Source organism: Eubalaena glacialis, chromosome 5 (assembly GCF_028564815.1).
Source record: "Eubalaena glacialis isolate mEubGla1 chromosome 5, mEubGla1.1.hap2.+ XY, whole genome shotgun sequence".
In the NCBI taxonomy this organism is placed as follows: Eukaryota; Metazoa; Chordata; class Mammalia; order Artiodactyla; family Balaenidae; genus Eubalaena; species Eubalaena glacialis.
In genome coordinates, this window is record NC_083720.1 from 90,667,662 (window position 1) to 90,690,468 (window position 22,807).

General features: G+C 38.5%; 1 protein-coding gene across 2 annotated transcripts in view; it reads left to right on the top strand.

Annotated features, from left to right (window-relative positions):
• The window catches only part of SLC4A4 (solute carrier family 4 member 4), a 345,525-nt gene that overhangs the window by 232,327 nt on the left and 90,391 nt on the right, over window positions 1-22,807 (top strand). For both annotated transcript variants that reach the window (XM_061192359.1, XM_061192360.1), the window contains exons 8-12: window positions 3,516-3,673; window positions 10,523-10,610; window positions 12,814-12,968; window positions 13,603-13,716; window positions 15,719-15,893. In XM_061192359.1, the coding sequence (XP_061048342.1) occupies window positions 3,516-3,673; window positions 10,523-10,610; window positions 12,814-12,968; window positions 13,603-13,716; window positions 15,719-15,893 (690 nt within the window). The remainder of the gene's footprint in view (window positions 1-3,515; window positions 3,674-10,522; window positions 10,611-12,813; window positions 12,969-13,602; window positions 13,717-15,718; window positions 15,894-22,807) is intronic.

The following is a 22,807-nucleotide window of genomic DNA, read 5'->3' on the forward strand; positions in this document are numbered from 1 at the left end:
ACTTTGCAATGCTTATTAGACATCCAAGTAGAGATGTTATAGGACTGGAGTTCAGGGAAGAGGTACTGGCTGAAGATATAAATTTGTGACTCATCAGTGTGTAGATGGTATTTAAAGGCATGGGACTTGATTGAGATCACCCAGGGAGTGTGTGTAGAAAGAAAAGAGCCATCAAAGGACTAAGTTCTGGGGCGCCTCAGGCGCCACCCATTTCTATTTTAGAATAGCTATTAGCTTGTCCGAGAACACTAGTATTCCACAAACACAGTTTGAGGTATGCTGATCTAAAGGAACATATCTTTATAACTACTTCTCTTCAGAGCACATAGAATACAGTTCCTTTAGCTGTAAAAATATACTTCTTATTTTCCAAGATGGTACAGTCATCTCAGTTAAGGTACCATAGTCCTAGTAAAGCGTTTTGTGGAAGAAAATAGTTGACTGTGGAATATTCTCTGTGTGTTGTGGGTCAGGTAGTTGCTTAGTGATAGCAGATCCAGACATAGTTAGTATGTTCTAGAATGAGCCTCTAAAACCTCTCTAACTTTCCTGGGCATTTGATGGTCTTGTGGTCTGATTTTTAGTGCCACAGAGTTCATTCCTGCCATTCAAAATATTTATTACAGCTGAATTATGTGCAAAGTAAGTGTTTAGTACCACGGGGGATAAACTGTCCTAACCCTCAGGAAGCTCAGGGGAAAGACTTCACCTTTGGCAAACGTGTGATTCAGAAATGAGTGCTTCTGGAATTCCCAAGGAGGAGCGCTGAGGTAGTAGAAAGGCTTGTTCTGAGTCCTGAAGGTTTAGAAAAGGTAGAAATGAGGAAAGGACAGTTTTTGATCCTAAGTATGGGAGTCTAAGTAGATAAAACAGAAGGAGATTATGATCAGATTGCTTGCCTAACTAGAGCAAAGAGTGCTGGAGAGAATTGGATTATTATAGAGCTTCTTGCACTGTGTTGGTAATGGGAGCTCTCTCTGGAAAGAGGTGGAAGAAGATTACTCTTGCAGTGATAGTTTGTTATGCGTTTGGGTCACTTGACTGTACCCCACACTCTACTCTGTGTTACAGGGAACAATTCATTACTGTAACTTTCTTAGGCTATAATAACAATTCTGGCAATTTGATGTTTTTAGACCATTCCCGTGGCTGCTCTTTTCATATCTGTAGAACGTAAACAGATTTTTTTTGAAATATTAGTATTTTTTGAAGGATTAATGGTGTAAACTTTGGAAAAGTCTTTTACTGCTAGAAGTAGTCATGTTTCTGACATCTAAAAATATATCTTGCCTTTGCTTTTTTTTTCTTTTTGGTTTCCACTAAATTATTAACCCCAACTTCCTTTTTTTTTTTTTTTTTTTTGACTCACAGCTTTCTTCTTGTATGAAGTACCAAATGAAAGAATCTCATAAAAATGCTACTGAGGGTGATAGTTTGGGGGAATTAATTTTCATGGCACTTATTTTCCCTAATTAAGAACTCTTTAAATGGAAATTGAAAATTAAATGTTAATATAATTTTTCATTACTGGGGAAAATTGGGCCATGTCTCCCACTTCCCATATCAGCAATAATCCATGGCAAAAAAAGTTCACTGTTAACTTTTGACTTGAGGGGAGAGACATTCGTATTGATGATAAGTGTATCCCAGAAGTCTGTTTCTTTCATAAGGTCCTGCAAAATTCTTATCTCCATCCTTTTATGGTTGTTGAGATGTTCTCCTTGAGCTATTGGGAGATGTTTCCCACTCACTGAAGGGTGCTTGAACGATCCTATTCTGAGTGGGAGCTGGGGAGGAGGGAAAAGGAACAAATAACAACTACAAGATAACTTTTCAAAGTGACTGTTAAGCAACGTTTACTCTCCAAGAAAACCACTTTACCCCTTTACCTTTCTCCTCAAGCTCCCATGTACCTCCCTCCTCCTCCTCCCCCTCACCGTCAGATCACTCATATTTCACTGCAAAAATGTAAGTCCTCAGAAGCCCTCATCTTCACCCCACAAACTTCCCAGGTCACCCCCATCTGTACCCTGCCTTCCCTAGCTGGGATTGATGAGCTCTCTGTGTTCCACCTGAAGTTAATCCCTCTACCTGTGCTGTGGACATCGTCTCTTCTCAGTAGTTCACGGTCGCTTGAGCTGCTTCTGCATTTATCCCCTCTCTCCTATAGCAACAATCTGTCTCTACTAGATCATCCTCATGCACACTCCAAAGTGTTATCATATTTTCCATTAAAAAAAATCCCCTGTTTTATGCCTTCCTTCACCTACCTCCTTAATTCTTGGCTTTTCTTGGCAGCAACATTTTTCAAAATAATTCTCTCCACTCCCTGTCTCTACTGCTTCACCTCTCATTCTTTACTGGGTAGCCTGGTGTCCACTGTAACAGCTCTTGTCAGGATCACCCAGCCCTTCCACCTTGCCACATTCATTGGTTCCTTCTTAGTTCTCATCTTATGTGAACTTCCAGCAGGCTTTGACTCAACAGCTGATACCCTTTCCTTATTGAGCCCTTTCTTCACCCGACAGTTGATGAAGTCCTGGTTCTCTCCCTACCTCACTGGCTGCCCTTTTTCAATGTCTTCTGCTGATATACCCTCCCGTTCCTATAAAAGGTAGAGTAGCCCGGGGTTTAGATCTTCTCCCTCTTCTCTACACTCACACCCGAGGTTGTGTCATCCTATCCCGTGGTCTTAAATACTGCTTACATGGTGGTATCTCCTGAATTTACGTCTTTCTACTCCGCATTTCCACTTGGACTTTTAGTAGGTAAGTTCCGTCTAAGACATCCAAAACTTCTTTCTGTGGCCTTCATTTCCTTTACCACCTGGTCCCCCCTAACCTCTGCAACTTCATTTGCTGCCATTTTCTCTCCTTTGCGCCTTCAGCTCCCACCACACTTACCTACTTACTGTTCCCCTAACTGCCAAGCTCTTGCCTGTCTCAGAGGCTTTGCACTTGCTGTTCTCTTTGCCTACAATGTTCTTTGCCCAGATCTTTGCTTGGCTTGTCCCCTCACTCCATTGTATCTCTTCAGAGGCCTTCCCTGACCTCCCTGCCTAAAGCAGTACCCTCTTACGTGTTTTATTTTTCCTTCTCAGCACTTATCACTACTTTAAATCATATTTTACTTCTCCCCTGCTGGAATATGAGCTCAAGGAGGACATGTAATTAGTTGACGCATCCCTTATCCCTAAGGCTTAGATCAGCTCCTGGCTCATAGGAGACTCTTCAACTCATGTTTATTGAGTGAATAAGTAAATGAATTGATACATATGTAAATATTGTTAAAACAATGTAAACCATGTGACTATACCCTCATGTAAACCATGTGACTATACTCTCAATACTTTTGAATTCAAAGTACAGAGAAATGTTTATTATGATAGAACGGTTAAACATAATAGAAGAATACCTAGCTAGGGCTTGCCTGTTGCTTGTAGACTCATATAAAGGAAATTCTTTGAGTTCCCTTCTCTGGAAGTAAGTTGTGTTTTCTTGGCTCTTCCCATGCAGCTGAAGAATAAGTTCATGAAAAAACTGCCACGTGATGCCGAAGCCTCCAACGTGCTTGTTGGCGAGGTCAACTTCTTAGATTCTCCTTTCATTGCCTTTGTTCGGCTGCAGCAGGCCGTCATGCTGGGTGCCCTGACTGAGGTCCCTGTGCCCACAAGGTAAGCTGCTCCCTGACCCGTGGGGGTCCACAGTGTGGTGATAGGGACACCTATCACCTATCCTCTCCCTCAGGCTAGAGAACCAAGAGGATGAGGGTACATCCAAAGCAAGCATATTGGAAAGGTTTAACCCGAAATAATGGTTCAGTCTGATTTTCATGCTATCAGATTACTTGGCACTTGTACAGTAGTAATAATAATAATAACAATTATAATAATTCGTTGGGCTACAGAACAGTTTCTTATGGATTAGTCTATTTAATCCTCATAATGATTTTTTAAAGTATAAACTATAGGTATGTGGATTTTATAGATGAAGAAACTGAGTTTGAAAGTTTAAGTAACTTCTCTAAGATCATAGAGATGGTGAATGATTCAAAGGTCAGAGTTGCTTTCATTTGCTCTCTGTTTTATTAGAAAATTGGTAGTGGGTACATACATACATATGCACATTATATATATAGACACGTCTATATGTAGATATATAGACGTGTCTATATGTATATTATATATATATATACACATATGTAAAAATCATTTGCACACTTTACTGTTATGTGTTATGACTCATAAAATTTTAAGAGGAAGCATATTACTGTTACCACAATCATGTACTCATTACCCTGCACAATACTTTAGAAGTCATCCTCTTTTATTTCCTTCTGTAACTGAGGCCAGTAGAAGAGTTAGGAAGCTTGACTTCAGAAGTGCAGTAGGTGAATAGAAGTTAATGCTTCACTTAAACTTGTGCTTAAGAAGAGTTTAAAGAGAAGTTTATTATCTTCAGGTTGACATTAGAAAATTATCATATAAATAGGACCTTTTTTTGGGGGGGGGTGCCTTTTGTGGGTCCCAGGGGACTTTTCTTTAGGTTTCCCATGTGAGCAGGAAGGGCTGTGAATGCTCAGTGACCTCAGATGATCTGAGTGTGATCAACCAACAAGACAAGGGTGTCAAGGTTTGTTCGGAGCCAACTTAGGAGGCAAATTAGGAGAACATTTCCTTATGGCCTCCCAATTTATAGATTACAGGCCATTCTTATCATACAGGCATTTTTACTCCATTTTTATATTTCTTAGACACTTAAAATAGGAATAATACTTGTCATATTACAATATAGGAATAATATAAGCAGTCGTTGGACAAATAGCAGAGGAAAGGCGATGATCATATTCAATTAATGGGATTATCATGATTTGTGTTTTCTGTAACTTAGCTTTTTGCTTGAAAACATTCCAGCAGAGCCTTGCAGTTCTATCTGAGCAATCACCTGGCGAACAGCTAGCTGACTCAGATCGTGGCCGAAGTCCAGCTCGTGTGTCCCTATGGTTTTATTTTTGTCTCTTTGGACTAACTTTACTGGAGCTTGAAAGAAAAAACCGTGTGCCCAGAAGTGTTAAATTTCTCTTGCTTTTTCATTTTTATTATTATTTTTCTCTAGAAGCTACAAATAAAAAATATTTTAAAAGGCTTGTTGTTTAACAATAATACAGGTTCATTGAGTAGCAAGTCATGACTATTTTTGTGTCCCTCTAATCTTCTGCTCCTGTCTGGTTCATTTTCTTCTGTCCTGGAGGGTGGTACTAGTCTAGAGGTACAATCCAGCATCATTTGAATAGAAAAAAGGAGCCCAGGCAATTCAAAGGAATGTAATTCAATAATGTCGTAAAGCTGTTTCAGGGTAATAATCTGAATAATATATCCTAGCATGTTAACATTTTTCCAGGAAATAGTCTTATCCATTTGCTGTCCTCCGAACCAGGGCAAGCTGTAATCACTGAGTAGGGAGTCTCATTAGCTTTTTTGTGTATGAGTAATATGGGGCCATTTACAATGGCTGCATCCTGTGAAATCCAATAAAGGAAATCCCACAAGGAGTGTGGTAGTCATTGTGAAGGATGCCTCTGCACTCAGCCATGTGCTTTAACATGCATGCCACCCTGTTGTCCTGCAGGGAGACCCGAGAAGTCTGTGTCTGTGCACATCTTGTAACAACGGTCATTTTTCCTTCTGAAGGTGGAGGAATGTTAGGCTCTTTTGCTTATTATTATTATTATTACTATTTATCATAAACAGTATTACTACCGTGCATCTTTTAGGAAATGTGGCAGTAGCTGCTCCTTTTGTGTAGAGTTCACAAGTTTCTCTATCTGCCCTGCTCTTGGCTTGATCTATTTTAGCTTTCTGCTTGCAGCTGGACTCCTCCCAACTGGGCGGATGTTCTCCACGTAGGGGCCCTTCTTGCCATCCATGTGAAAGCAAATAAACTCTGTCCTTTGATCTCTGGTGACTTGGTAGGATATGTTTATGATTTTCTTAGCATCTTGCAGACACTTTGCTTGCTATCATCTTACATCTGTCCATAGAGGCTGCCACTCGGTCATATATAGGGGCCACATGGGGATGAACATAATTCCCATTTTATAGTTGAGAGATGGAGGCACAGGGACGATTCACTACCAGTGCAGACTTCTGACTCCGAGGCCAGGCTTTTAGGGAAAATCTAAGGAGATATCCAGAATGGATTGGAATAAAATACTTGAGCGTTTTCCCATGAAGAATAATCAAAGTTCCTGATCAGTTTGTCCTTTTCTGACCTTGATTTTCACATCTAAGGCAAATAGTTATTCAGGGAGCTCTAGCCCTCTAAAAAATTAGAATGCTTATTACCCCTTTATATCACTGTAAGTTAATATATATTTTGTGTTATAAATAACGATCTGCCTAAAAGCAGTTGTTCGTGCCTAATTGTCAAAACTGTAAAAAATTGTATTAGAGGAATTGGGATGGAGGTCCTGCTAGTTCAGTTCTGTCTTGTGTAACAATCTTCCAGTTGCTCACTGTAGTATGGTTGGTTACGGTGGACTTGTGGTCCTCATGAATTTATTGTGGAAGGTACAGTTTAGCCACATTTTCCAAAGCCACTAAATATGAGTACTGGGTTATTTGATTCACTGTTGTTTTGAAAGAAGGGAGTAAAGGACTGGTACATACTGAGTTTATTTTAGAAATAGCTGTGATATGTCAGGAAGGATGGGGGTGCACATCCTCTCTGAAAAGATTGAGTGGTTTAGGAAGGCTGGCTCTTTTTCTGATATTATGCTCTGTTTCTGCCTATAATTATTTTGTGAATGTGAGTATAGCCCAGTGGTTCTGGACACAGATCATCTGGTACTGATTTTTGTTGTGGAGAATGCTAGAGACATCCTCCCCAGGCACAATTAGTTGTGTGGAAAAGCGAGCGCATAAGAGTAGAAGGGCCGCATGAAGATTCTCGAGACAACCAGGCACTATTAAAAATTCTAACTATGACTTGTTTCTAGTTATGAGTGAATAAAAACAACTCAGCAACATAAATTATTTCCCCCAAGCCATCAACAGGGGCTGTGCCCTTTCAGCCACACAAATGTGATGTTTACTCTAATTTGTTAATAAAGAAAAAAAGCTTCTGGTTAAAAATAACATCTGTCCGTTGACAAAAAACAGCTTGAGTCATGAAAGAAGTTTTCAGTACATTATAAAAGCTGAGTTTGGCAAGAGGTACTTCTATCATAAAAGTTGTAACAGCTTTTGCTTCTTTGAGGGTTAAAGAGGAGAGAACATGTTTCAGGCAGAGGGAACTTCAACTTGGTGAGTTGTGTTCTGTGTTGTTAGTTTTCCCAGATCTCTCATCCCCATTTCAACAGTGCAGTTCAAATTAGAGGCTTCTTAAGGGTCTGCTTTCCTACAGATGAAATTCTTGACCTGAGGTGATGTTTCCTGCTACTTGTAGATGTCCAGATTTCCTCTCTATATCATTTTAAGGAGATGGATTTACTGAATGGTTCCTGCCTGGAGTAATGTGAAAATTTTAACTGATATGTAATATTTTATTTCTATTTGGCACTTGATGATTTCCATTAAAGAATATATATATATATAATTTTTTAAAAATAAAAATCATATTACCCAGGAAAGGGGAATTGTACCCTTGTATCTAGGTTAGTAAAACACTATAGCTCTCATATGCTGGGTTTATTGCTATAATAGATGGTATGGTCACCACTGGTCTATTACTGCCATTCATTCTTTGGTACTATTTAGTAAGGAGCAGAGTAAAAACTTGTAGAAAATGTATGCCCTCATCTTACAGTATTTAAGTTAGAGGATCCATTATTCTATCAATTCTTGGACTAGTTAGCCATTGTCTGCCAAAGTTTTTTTTTTTTTTTTTTTAATATTTTATTTATTTATTTTATTTATTTATGGCTGTGTTGTGTCTTCGTTTCTGTGCGAGGGCTTTCTCTAGTGGCGGCAAGCGGGGGCCACTCTTCATCGCGGTGCGCAGGCCTCTCACTGTCACGGCCTCTCTTGTTGTGGAGCACAGGCTCCAGACGCGCAGGCTCAGTAGTTGTGGCTCACGGGCCTAGTTGCTCCGCGGCATGTGGGATCTTCCCAGACCAGGGCTCGAACCCGTGTCCCCTGCATTGGCAGGCGGATTCTTAACCACTGCGCCACCAGGGAAGCCCCTGCCAAAGTTTTTATTTGGAGACTGTTAATGACTGAGAGTATCTTCCTCACTTTCTAACAAGACACTATTTTGGCTTTGTTGCCATTTAGTCAACCTGATCATTAATTTATGTGTCAGTTGATAAATGTGCATTTCTATAATGTATATTTCTAAATGTAAAATAATCATGATAGAGATACTAGGGAGAGGTAGGAAGAGGTAGAGAGTGGTTCTGGAAAGGTTTTAGATGTTACGTATTACTTAGACACTAGTATTTAGATACATTGAAATAATAAAAAATAACGAGCAAAGGAAATCCATTATCTAAAAATGTATTTAGTAAAGCATCCAGGTGTTATGTATTTTCTCTTACTGCACCACATCTGCCTTCTGCCTAAAACTATGGCCTTATTGTCCTGCCTGACAGCTGGCCCTTGGTAGACAGGTAAATAGGATTGAGACATGTGACCAGCACTGTAGGTGTTTCTTAATGAGATTTATATTTTACTGTAGTGGTTAAATATTTTTTTCGGGTGTTGCACTCAAATTAGTGATCCGTCCCTTCAGAAAAATGCATTGTACTGTCCATAAAAAAAACACTTTATAATACTGTATGTAGTGGTATATAAATTAGGTCCAGCTTCAAAAGAAGAAAAGTTCTAGTTAGAAGAACTAAAATCCAATTCTAATAATGACTTCCTTCATACTTGAACAGACTTTCGCGCCTGCTGATTGCTTTTGCTATTTCTTCTACTGTGATAACACTTGAAAGCGAGTGTACCGCTCCACTCCAGAACTGGTTTCTAAGCAAATAAATACTGAATGGTTTTATGGTTATTCTGGTATAAAATATGGGTATTCAGACTTCCAGATTTACCTTCTTACATTCTCAATTTGTTTTTTTTTTTCTTCACTCTTTAGATTGAATTTTATGATGAAAAAAGGAACTACCTCTTCAAGGGCATTTGGGAACAGACCCTAATACCTTGAAGAGTGCTCACTATCAGTCCTTTCTTATTTAAAGTGAGGTATATGAATAAATTAGTAAAAAATAAAATTTTACTAAGAAAAGTCCTAAGCCATTCCTGGTCCCATAAAATCTTACCGAAGGTTTCTTGTCTTCAGCTAAGTATCCACAACATCTTTCCCCAGAGTGACCTATGGAAGTCATAGTTGGATAGCTTTTCTCTGTGAAGTCACAACTCTGGTATATAGGTTGGGCAGGTATTATTAAGCAAAACCGTGTGCTGAAAAAAACAGGAGGTAAGAAGTCCTATCTATCTTCTCTGTCATTTATTAGGGACAGTCTTTGGGCTCATCCATAACTTCCTTGAACCTAGGTTTCTTCACCATTAAATGGAAATAAGATACCTGTCCTTATTGCAGAGGCTAGTAGGAGTTTAAATGATGTGTGAATGTGAAATGCTTTGCAGGCTTTAAAAAGCTGTGCAAACATAGGATATGATCATTTTTATTGTCCTCATTATCTCCATGTTAGGTAAGACATGATCATAAATAAGCAAGGAAGGGATTTATCTAGTGTTGCCTTTTGTCTATGTTTTTAAATTCATTTACTTACCGGGTTTCCTACTCCCCAGTTGAGACATGCATCTTTGCCCTTTTGATCAGTGAGGGCTTCCTTCCAACATGATAAGGGGTGAACTTAAGTGGAGATAAGCTCATTATTGCAAGTTTCAGGACCTGCTTACTATGGAACAGTGCTTTGTGCATTATCCAGAAAACAAGTTTGGAAAAGAAACTTGTTGACGCCCACGAAAGAATTTTAGCTGTACGTGGTGCTTTATTTTGAATTTCTCTCATATTTTTCTTTCTTTACTTTGGCTGTCAGCATGTGGCTTACTTGTAGAAGACTTGGTTTTTGCTGACTCCGAGCCACTTCTGAGTAGAAATATTTCTTAAAAATATGGAGAGGATCATTTGTCATCACCCATATTGGGTAAAGAAAAGTCAGAGAAATCTGAAGATGTACTAAGTCTTTCTCATTATTGTGCGTAATGGGTTTTCTCCAAAGATTCTGAGAGTCAGAAGAAAGGGAGAGAGAAGAAAGTTTAGAAAAGAAAGATTGAATGACTCATAAAGTGAACCTTTCCTTCTCTGTGAAGAAGCTTCTCAGGTTTCCATGCTAAATTCTCCCTTGCTTCCAAATAAATGAAAAACAGTTTGTATTTCACAACAGTGTGAAAGAGTATCTTTCATATTAGCAAGAATATTACCTTCGTTTTAAAGATGAATTCTAGACCTAACCGTTTTGTGAATTAGGGTAGATGTGTCTCAGTGTTATGTGTACTGAGTTTGATGAAATGTGTGTTATAGCCTTTGCTTCTTTCCTCTTCCATTAGGTTCTTGTTCATTCTCTTAGGTCCTAAGGGGAAAGCCAAGTCCTACCATGAGATTGGCAGAGCCATTGCCACCTTGATGTCTGACGAGGTAGGGAATCGGGAAGATGGTGATCTGTGAATGTCCTACTTGTGTTTTCATACTGTGAGTTGGCTGTCACAATTTATTCAGTTAGAATTATGTAGTTACCAACCTTCTTAAAACGTGAGGAACAGTCGTTCATGCAAATGAGCTGACATCTGCATTTGATAGTTTTCAAAAAATAAATTTTATGTTAGAATAAGTCATATTTTCCTTTCTTCCTCTAAACTGAGGTATGTTAAATATTATTTAAAAGGTTCAAGACACTGTATTAACTTAATCTCTTAAAATGTTTAATATATTAATTCTGGAAACTCAAGTGTCCATATACTGTATTGCTTCAGAAATGATGGGTTCTATAATATAGTGCATAATAAAATGGATAATGCATTTTTTCCCTTAGGTATCAGCAAGTACCTGTTTTTGTGGTTTTCTTATCTTGTGGGAAGGAATGATACATATACTAAAATGCATTAGCAACTGTTACTGCAGAGCATCTAGTACGTTGGAATTATGACCATACTCTCCTAATAGCTTGAATGTCATTACACACATTGTAGACATGACGAAACTCCAAACTGGTCTCATAGGAGGAGAAATACTATGAGAATATAGGATCACTAATTTCTGCTTTTGCGTCTTTGTAGCTTACTATTTTCCCGAATGTTTTGTTTTTGCTTCATTGCTTGATATGTTAGCTTTTCCATGTGTTAAGTGGAGAATAGAGCATTTAGCTATGGCAGTTCTATTTGGTGATTACCAGATGGTTACTTAATCTGGGAGCATTGATGAACAGCAATGCTGTTTTTTTCCCCTTGAGGCAACTAAGCATCTCAGTGGGTTCTTTCATTTATTTTTGCATATTTATGATTTCTTTAAAAAAATGATTCCTCCTAAGATGTATCAATTAGAAATGCTTTAGGCTGCAAATGACAGAAAATTTGACTTATTGTGACTTAAACAATTTAGGGTTTATTTTGTTCACATATGAGGAAATTTGGAGGTAGGTGGCTGCTGGAGTTGGTTTAATTTAACTGCTTAATGATAAATCAAGTGCCAAGGCTCTTGCTTTGTGGTCTTAAGATGGCTACTACCGTCAACTCCAGTCACGTCATCTGTATGCAAGGCAGGAGGAAGGAGGAAGGGAAGTGTTAGCTGTGTCTGTCTCTTTTAACAGGTATTCGAAAGCTACCCCCCACCCCCCTTCTTTTTTAATCTCATGGGTCAGAGTTGCCCATCCTTATCGTCAGGGTAGGCTGGGAAAGTGACCGACTTTCCGGCCTCTACTAAGGGAAGTAGCAAGAGAAAATAAGGCTGTGGCCAATTGTGTCCACTACAGATGATATGCTGGCACTTTGTATTGCCCTCCCCTCAACCCCACAACCCCCAGACCATTGGTGGTGTTTGTTTGATAGCTTTTAAAAATTCTAATTGAGGAGAAGAGACTTAGTAGCGATCTTTAAGAATAGGTAAGGGTATCGAATAAGGGCCGTCTTCTCTCCTGGAGACTAAAGAATTTGACTTAACGAGGTATGAAAGTCTTAGGTTATGTGTAAAGGACTTTCAGATCATCAGCCAGGTTAGAGGAATGGAGCGATTGACAAAGAGGATTATGGACATCTGGAAGCTCCTTCTTTGGATATTTGCATAAAAGACATAGAACATTTGCTGCCTTGGATGGTTTAGTTATTGCCTTGCTGAAAGATAGACAGATGATCACCTACTTAAAGCCCTTTGCTTTAACACACATTATTTGTGTGTTTGAGAGCTGCAGTGTCTGAGTCTTAACTCAGTCTTAACAATCAGCTTGAACTTACCCTTCTTGAATTATAAGCAATGGTTTGGCGCAGTAGTTTTTATTTGGGGGAATGATCTTCAGTATATTTCTCTAAACCATTTTCATCTGGCTTCCATCGCAACTATATCAGTAATGGTGCATACTAGTGGGAGATGAAAGGCAATGTTGTTTTATGGTATTGATAGAAAAAATCATATAAAAGAAACAGCTGTTTTCTCAAGCCTCTACCTATATTCTTTGGGTTCATAATCTGAATACCAAAATATTTTGGGGTAAGCTGAACAATAGCAAATATGAGGCTATGGTTATAGTAATGTTAAAGTGGATTATGGATTGCATTCTTCAGGCTCTACATGCTGTGAGGCATGTGGAGAGCTCTCTTGTTGGATCAGCACATCTCTTTTTATTCTTTAGGTGTTCCATGACATCGCTTATAAAGCGAAAGATAGGCAGGACCTGATTGCTGGCATTGACGAGTTCCTAGATGAAGTCATTGTCCTTCCACCCGGGGAATGGGATCCAGCGATCAGGATAGAGCCCCCTAAGAGTCTTCCATCATCTGACAAAAGGTAAGATTTTCAGACCATTGGGAGTTTTCATCCTGGAGAAGGAGGTTGTGTTTAGAAAAGGAAAGAGGTTCAGCCAACCGCCCTGAGATTTTCAGGTTTCCATTCAACTTGAGGTATTATCTCAAATGAATGACACATGTGCCTTGGTTGGACATTCCGTTGACACTATAAAATGAATGTTATATGTTGTGATATTCTTTAGTGATTACAAATTAGAGATCTCAGATTATGATATTGGAATACATTGTAGAGATTCTTTCGGGTTGTTTCGGGGACTCCTTGTACATGTGGAAAGATTCGTTTACTCAAGATGACTCCCTGTAGATTTAAGAGGTTAAGAAATTGGATGAGATAATTGAGGAGAAGCCATTTTCTAGAAATCTGTGTTTTTCCAGGTGAAACAATTTCCCTCTTATACAACATACAAGTTATTCAACTTTCTGTTCATCCACTCATTTGTCTTGGCTCTCAACAGAACACTTCAAAAGTTGTTTGTTAGGATGGCAGCCGGAAATAATTATCTTTCTCCCAAAGGGTTTTCGGTCCATCTCCTTATTAGCTAGTGCACGACCCAGCTAAGAGGCAGGTGAATGAAATAAACTAATCTTTTCTTGGGCTCTGTTGTCTTGCTTAGAAAGAATATGTACTCAGGTGGAGAAAATGTTCAGATGAACGGGGACACGCCCCATGATGGAGGCCACGGAGGAGGAGGACATGCAGATTGTGAGGAGTTACAGCGCACTGGAAGGTAACTTATGGATTCGTCTGTCGTTCATGATGAGGTTCTCTTCCGATCTGAATTTACCTTCATCTTTCTATCAGCATTTTATTCACCTGTTTGTACGTTTGTTTGGTCAGCCAGCACACATTTATGGTGCATCTGTTAGTCACAGGCACTTGGGATGCAGCAGTGAATGAAAGAAAAACCCCTTTCCTTATGGGTCTTACCTTGTAGTGGTAGGAGACAAACAATGAGCAAATAACGAAATGCGGATCTGGTTTTATGGGGCAAAATAAAGCAGAAGTAGGGAGTTTTTGTGATGGGAGAAAGGTATTAGGTATTACCATGAGTGAGGGGAGTTAGAGAGAAAGAGAGCTCGTGGGTGGGTGTTGCAGGAAGACTGAGTATTGTGCCAGTCTTCCCCACTTGGCTTTCATGATTCCCTCTCTCCCCGGTACATTTACTCAGAAGTGGGTAACATGTTACAGAAATGAGTAAATCCCAGGCTACCATCTCCTGGGCCTGCAGTGGGGAATTCAGGTTTCCCAGATCGCTTTGGTTTAATCTCTTTACATTAGGATTTCCTTCATGGTTAGGTTCTCCATTTCATTTTGGGTTAACTACAGTTAACCCAGTTAAGTAGGATACTCATTTATGAAGATACGGCTTTTTAAAAACACTGCAGATTTTTTGAAAACACAAAAGCAAGTCATTTTAATATGCAGTCGAATCTGAATGAAATTACGTTATTTTCTTCCCCTGACGACCCACTTGGGTTTCTCTCCCAAATTAAGAGGACGTCATTTCTCTCCTCTTCCATCTTAAAGAATAGAGAGTAGAACCTTCTCTTTCCCCCATTTTTTTTTTCTGACTAGTTCTTTACAAACTATTTCCATTAGGAATATCCTTTTCCTTTTTTACAGATATAATTTTCGGGATTTAACTTTTTAATTTAATCAGACTGTAATTTCCTTCTTCCATATTTTACCTTCCCTAAATGTATTGCATGTCTGCAGCATGCCTGGTACCATGCACAGCCCTGTGCGTACCAAGAAAACTGAAGCAGGGCACTGAGTGCAGCTAAGATAGACAGACAGGCAATCCTGAGAAAATGTGATAGCCCCTAGTGAATGTCTGAACTATGAATGGAGGATCGACTTCAGAGGGCTGTTGAGCTCTGAGGGAGGGCATCATAGGCAGAAGGCACAGCATGGGAAAGGCTGAGCGAGGTTTGGTTCGGGGGGGGGGCAGGGGGGGCGGGGGGGGTGAGTTGACAGATGCACAAGTCAGCTCACTTGCTGACGAATGTGATGGGTCTCAGCTTGGGACGCTCTTCCATGACACACCTGCATGGCTTCCTTCCTTAATTCCTTCCAATCCTCACCCCAAAGTCACTTGCTTGGGAGGCCTGATCTGGCCAGTCTAAATTTCAGCCACAGCACTCTAGCACTTAATAACCTGCTTCCCCACTTAATTTTTTCTTTGCTGTTTTAGCACCATGCATTTTACTTATTCTGTTTCCCCCATGCAGAAAGTAACTCCATGAGGGTGGGTATTTTTTTCCTGTGTTGTTCACTGCTGTTTTTCCAGTACCCAGAATAGTGCTGGGCATGTCACAGATGCCCAATAAACATTTGTGGAGTGAATGAATGAGTGAATGAATGAATGAGGCTGGAAAGGAAGCTATGACAAGATTATAAAGGGCCTTATATGATCTGCTCACATGTTTGGATGTTTTTCTTCAGACAGTGAGAAATTTAATTCATCTACACAGTTCATTCTCATCTAAAGACCAATTGTCTAGTCTTTAGGGAATGTGACACCTAATCTGGTGACCAAAAAAGAGACAGATAGATAGAAGAAGATTTATTCTTCACAGTCTTCTGGTTTTATCTTAAGTGGTTGAAGAGTATCTTCTAATTCAAACACTTTAAATACGAATTCTTTGTGGTTAAATTATCTCTAAGTTATCTCTTGGTTAATTTGCTGGTAATTTATGTTGTCACGTGTTTGCTTTCTCCCTATGCAGGTTCTGTGGTGGACTAATTAAGGACATAAAGAGGAAAGCACCATTTTTTGCCAGTGATTTTTATGATGCTTTAAATATTCAGGCTCTTTCAGCAATTCTCTTCATTTATCTGGCAACAGTAACTAATGCTATCACTTTTGGAGGACTGCTTGGGGATGCCACTGACAACATGCAGGTGGGTTTGGTTTGGGGGAAGACACAAATAGTACAGCCCAGATTGCCTTCCTCACCCCTACAGCTCAGCTAGAAGCAGATGGCCTTTCAGTTACTCAGCATGATTTTCTTTCTTTTGCTAGATGCTGCATTTTACTTTGCTTCTGGCCTGCTGCTGTATTTCCAGCATTTTAGTAATTACAAAAATAGCTTGATGAAATCTGGCTTGAGTCACAAGTGGGGAAAAGAAGGGAAGGAAATGAGGATACACAATTCTGTTTAGGCAAAAGCATATCAGCTGCTTTAGTTTTGTGCTGGGTATAAGGTTAAGATCTTCTATTACCTTGAATGTGTGGACCATACTATTAAACTTGATGATATATCAAGTTTTGGGGAATGCCTGGTTAGCTTCCTTTTTCATGTGAGCAAGCGATTGAGTGATTTGCTCAAGATTGGATTTGCATCTCTATCGGTAGAGCTCAGCTTTAAGGAATAAAAGCTAGGTGTTGATTTTCCTATTCCTGAATCTGCCTCTCATTTAAGCTGTGTAGGACTCTAGCTTAACTTATTTTGTATAAACCACAATGTGTTGGTTACTTTGCAGGTGGCATTCACCCTCCTTTTGTATCAATAATAGCTGAAGCTTTAGCTATAGAGAAGATATTTTAAATTCCCATAATCAGAAAAATATGTACAAAACTACTCTTAGTTGATCCAGTCATTAGGGAAAAATAGGTATTGTGCTAGGTGCTGAGTGAGTAGTGAGTGAGACTGAAAACAACCAGATTCAAGCCCTTTTCAAACTCTGTCCTTCTATGTTACTACTTATTACTGTTTAACCTATGTGACATTCATAAGTGCTGCCAACCAGCTTATTTTTTTAAAAAAATACAGCTGATTCCAAAGGATTGCTTTTCTTCTACTTCTGTTTTCTCCCCTGGGCACATTCATGTTTTAGATTTCTGCTTAAACACAAAATTAAGATGGAGACTCTCTATGACATCTATGTTGACCCAAGCAAAAAGGGAGACATTACTTTAAACAATTGTAATTCGTCTGTTAAGAGAGCTTTTATCTTTTAGCCTTTATCTATTGCTGCAAAGCATGTTACCCCTAAATCCAAGGCTTCAAACAACCATTTTATTATTCTCTCTCATGGTTTTGGTGGTTGTTGGACTCAGCTGGATGGTTCTCTTTGGTCTTCGTAGACTTGTATGTGAGATGGCAGCTGAGGTTGGAGTTGCCTGAGGGCTTCTTTACTCACATGACTTGTGCCTAGGCTGGGATGTCTGGTAGTTGGGGACTGAGGGCTCCCCACATGACTTTTCCTAGGGCTGGCTTGGGCTTTGTCCCAGCTGGGCACTGTGATGACTCTAAGAGCTCCTGCTCCATTGGAAGGGGGCAGTTGCCACTTGGCTTTGCTTGTTCCCATGTGAATGTGCACTCAGGATTCCTTCATTTTCTGATTTTCAAAGAGAGGTTGAAAATTTGATTTCTTACGTGAAATCTGGTGATTCTTAAACATTGGCAACTGATAAACATTTTAAAAATTACATTGTTGGGCTTCCCTGGTGGCGCAGTGGTTGAGAATCTGCCTGCCAATGCAGGGGACACGGGTTCGAGCCCTGGTCTGGGAAGATCCCACATGCCGCGGAGCGACTAGGCCCGTGAGCCACAATTACTGAGCCTGCGCGTCCGGAGCCTGTGCTCCGCAACACGAGAGGCCGCGATAGTGAGAGGCCCGCGCACCGCGATGAAGAGCGGCCCCCACTTGCTGCAACTAGAGAAAGCCCTCGCACAGAAATGAAGACCCAACACAGCCATAAATAAATAAATTAGTTAATTAATTAAAAAAAAAATATATATATATATATAAAAAATTACATTCTTCTGACCAGAAAGCACATTCCCCAGGCATGGGGAATCGAAACCAAGCGTGGTAGGACACAGAGATGAAGTATATGAAGAGGGTGTTTCCCCCTTTTTTTCCTCATTCATAAGACAAGAATGAATAAATTAAATTGTAACAGTGTTGTCAGTAATGGTATTTTTTATAAAATCTGATCTGTATTCAAATAGGGCAGCTATTCTTCATCTAAATGAGAGCATAATGATAACTAAAGCACATCATTCAAGAGAACAAGTGGAAAAGAAAACACTGGGGAAGCACCCTGAGGCCAGCACGAAGAAGATAATGCAGGCAGCCACACGTTAAGAAAATCAAAGAAAGATGTGATTTTGAGAGGGCGGCAAGAACAAAACCTCCTTCTGTCTTTCAGAATATAGAGAGACTTTTTGTGAAGATAATTTTTCAACACATTTTTTTTCAAAGATGTTCTCATTGAGATAGAGGCAGTATGACACTTCTTATGTGTTAGTTTATCACCTTTTAAAACTGAATTGAACTCCTTTTCAATTTCATAAGATTTAGCTTTAAAACACTGCATCTGAGACAGGAAGAAATCTATTAAAGTCTATTGGTGATCCCTCCTGGTGAATTAATTTCCATATGAGTGAGTTCTGTAAAGTAAAGGATTCTGTTGTGTAACATATATAGTTACTGTGGGTTTTTCCTCTGTGATAAGTGTTATGGGAAAGGCGTTGCTGGTGTAGTAAGCTGTTTTCTGGGTTCTGAAGATTTTAGGAGAAATATAAATGCTTTCAGTGTGTCAAGATGTCCATTAAAATGACCATTGGCTGGATGTTACTCCTGGGAGTTGACTTAATTCAAAGTATCTAATTCAAACCTATGAGGACAATTTGCCAGACATACTTTGGTCATTTTATTAATAGATTTTGTAACTTCCATTGATAGTTTCACTGAAGCTGTGAATTCATTATTTTAAAAGTTTCTCTGAATGAAAATAGTGATGGGCATATTTTCCTCTCATTTCTGAAGACTTTTTTCTTTAAGAAATACATTGATGAAATGCTACAATTTGGTATTCAGTGGGTGGCAGAAACACTGGAAAACAGGGATAAAACATTAATGATCGTTAATAGATATTTGTTGAACTGAGTACTCATCAATTTCTTTTGGGTGGAATAATGCTATTAGTAAATGGGTTCATAGATCCAAGTACTGAGTTTATAGATCTAAAATAATATATATAAATATAAATTGACTAGTGTGTGCACACATACCTAACTCAATAGTTACATAGTAATTTTACATATCCTAGTATTTAAATGTGGAAAAATTTTACCTATAGTCATCAAATTAGGTTTTCTGGCAATGGTAGATGACTTAGATTGGTATATCTGTTGGTTTTATCTATTTTGAAGACCAGGGAATAAAGTGAATTTAATATGTTGAAGGGTATCTCAAAACTGAAAGGGTGTGTACTTGAACATACAGAGGTGGTTTTTTTTTTTTTTGTCTTGTTTTTTTATGGAAGTATAGTTGATTTACAATGTTGTTTTAGTTTCTGGTGTACAGCAAAGTGATTCAGTGATTCAGTTTTATATATGTATAAAAATTTTTCATATTCTTTTCCATTATGGTTTATTATAGGATATTGAATATAGTTCCCTGTGCTATACAGTAGGTCCTTGTTGTTTATTTTATATATAGTGGTTTGTATCTGCTAGTTCCAAACTCCTAATTTATTCCTCTCCCACCCTACCCACCTTCAGTAACCACAAGTCTGTTTCTGTTTGTAAACAAGTTCATTCGTGTCATATTTTAGATTCCACATATAAGTGATATTATATGGTATTTGTCTTTCTCTTTCTGACTTACTTCACTTTGTATGATAATCTCTAGGTCCATCCATGTTGCTGAAAATGGTGTTGTTTCATTCTTTTTTATGGCTGAGTAGTATTCTATTGTGTATATATACCACATCTTCTTTATCCATTCATCTGTCAGTGGACATTTAGGTTGCTTTCGTGTCTTGGCTATTGTAAATAGTGCTGCTGTGAACATTGGGGTGCAGGTATCTTTTTGAATTATAGTTTTCTCTGAATATATGCCCAGGAGTGGGATTGCTGGATCATATGTCAACTCTATTTTTAGTTTTCTGGGGAACTTGCAAACTGTTTTCCATAGCAGCTGCACCAATTTACATTCCTACTAACAGTGTAGGAGCGTTCCCTGTTCTCCACGTCCTCTCCAGCATTTTTTATTTATAGTCTTTTTAATGATGGCCATTCTGACCGGTGTGAGGTGGTACCCCATTGTAGTTTTGATTTGCATTTCTCTAGTAATTAGTGTTGTTGAACATCTTTTCATGGGACTTTTGGCCATCTGTATAACACGTACAGAGGTTTTGATGCTCTGGCGGTAGATGTCTTCTTGACTTGGACACCAGGACAACAAAATATTTTGTGGATTTGGTGCTGAGACCCGGGTTATTATTTCACAGGTCTAAGGCAGAGGTTGGTTCATTCCTTTGCAAATATTTATTGAGTGTCTACCATGTGCCAGACACTATTTTAAGTGCTGGGGATACAGATAACATGACCGAAATAGGTAAGAATCCCTATTCTGATGGTATTTACAATCTAGAGTGTTGATTCTGATGGTATTTACAATCTAGAGTGTTGATAAAGCAATCTTTTTTATACCCCCCAGAGATACCAGTAATGGTTTGTAGTGGGCTTAATTAGGGGGGTGAATTTGACTTTCTAAAGACTAGGTCAAGGCTAAGCAGAAAAGCATTGGCACAGCCTGAAATAATCTTAAATTATATCACATGCCTTCATAAATGTGGCAGTGGGTTATTCTGAAAAGCACGGGCAGCTCAAATGAGTCAACTGAGAACTGTGTCCTTGCTTTTAAAGGCAGGCAGCTCAGAGATGGTTCACATAGCCTTTATTTTGAGGCCACAAATAGACATGGGTGCTGGGTAGAAGCATGTTGTGAAAACACAAATGAGTCACTGCACTGGTGTTGTTTAAGCAAACTCTTCTGCCAACTTCTGTTCAGGAGGTCTTGCCTGCTCAGAGGTAGGAATTTACATTTAAGCATTGATTTCAGAGCAGAAGTATATATATTATATATATGCATATATATGTAATTAGTATGCACACATATATTCTGAGTTATATTTGTATATTATATATTTAATTATATATTATAATAAAAGTTATATATATTTAATAATCATACATATATATGTAATCATTACATACATATATATGTAATGATATATGTATCACACATTATATGTGTGTGTTTGTGTATATACATGTACACACACCTCTTTAGAAGCAGATTTGGGGAGCCACATGGATCATTTCCCATAGAACTGTGTTCAAAATAAAACAGTTGAGGCTACAGTGGCTCCAAATATAATCAAATTATAATGGTAACATAGATAACTGTATGTATTCTTCAACTTTCCACATACATTTGGGCCATCGTGCTTCTCTGAGAGGACTGAGTCTTCCAGCGTGGGTATGCATGGATTCCTTGCTAAGTGTGGGCAATTACAGTTTAGCCTGGGCTTCTGGGAGTGACTGAACTGCTTTGCCAAGAGTTGACCTTATATTTGTCTGAGATCTAGCCCTGGCTTGTAACTGTTTCCTGTTCTTAGAGTTAAAGACAAAGGACTAGAGCATAGGCTTTCTGAGGTCTGAGAACTGTGCAATTCTCTTACTGTCCTTTTCAGTAAGTCCCACTGTAATAATCCTCTGTTCCCCTTGCCATACTGTCAAGTAAACAAGGGCTTTTATCTTCACTATCCTAAAAACATGTCTTTTTCACGACTAAACTCTCTGTGACCATGCATGCGAACTCATTGCATTATATTTCTACTCTTGGTTGTCCTATTCATTTAGATCCTTTAAATTGTTAAATGTTGATTTAACAAATATTTATGGATAGCTTAGTCTATGGGTAAGATACTGATATAAGGAACAGTTTTTTGATGCCTTATGGCAAGTCTTTGTGTTGTTTAAAAGTTGTTCTTCTGAGCTTTATGGAACGCAGAGAAGTGCTTTAACTTAAATCGACATTGTTGATTGTGAATGACTGAGAACAGTCTAGAGGGAAGACTAAGTGAAGAAAGTCATTTAAATTTTTTTCAGGAGTAAATATAATCCTATTTTCACAAACCTTTTAGTAAAAGAATACAGTAAGATTTTTAGAATTGTGTGAGTTTTGTGATATTTATGGAGCCTAACAGCACATTTTAAGGGAACTTGTTTCATAATAAGGAACATTTATAAATATAAATTTGGCATCTCCAAATTTGAGACTTTATTTTAACATACTGCTGTGCTGAGAATATTTGATCAATCTACTCAAGATGGAAATGTATCATTTCTTATTTATATATGATATTCCTTGATAAGATAAACACTTCTTTGTAACAGCAGGATTAAAGCAGCTGATAATTGCTTTACTACACGAGGGACTGTACAATAATTTCACCTTACCCGAATATTGCACTTTGAGCATTTCTTCCTTGAAGTGGAAATAGAAGGTGACATGTTAACCTGTACCAGAAACGTGTTCTAGTTTCAAAAAGTTAGGTAGGGATAGTCTGTCGGAATGATCCAATTAGGTTGCTTTGGTAAGAAAAAATAAATGTCTATTCAGTGACAAAGTAAAGGGTGCTGCACTGCTTACTTGCCTCCAAGGGATATTGGTCATCCTTTTCCCTGGAAGGAACTTTAACTTTAGATAATTTACTTCATTTTATTTACAAGTTTTGAATTAAACCTGTTTGATTGAAGTTAAGTAATTTTTTTTTTTTTTTTTTTTTTTACCGAATTTCATTTGTCAGAAACCTTTTTGGTTGTTTTTTTAATTTGAAAGACCTTTGTCAACTCTATTTTCTTGGTGATCAGAAAATGATAGTCATTTGGGCAGCAGTGGAGATCCCAAATGATGCTAAATTCTGAAATTATTTTGTGTTTAGCTTGAAATTATTTTGAAGTAGCTTTATTTTTAATAAGATATAATTATGCATTGTGGAAAATTCAAAC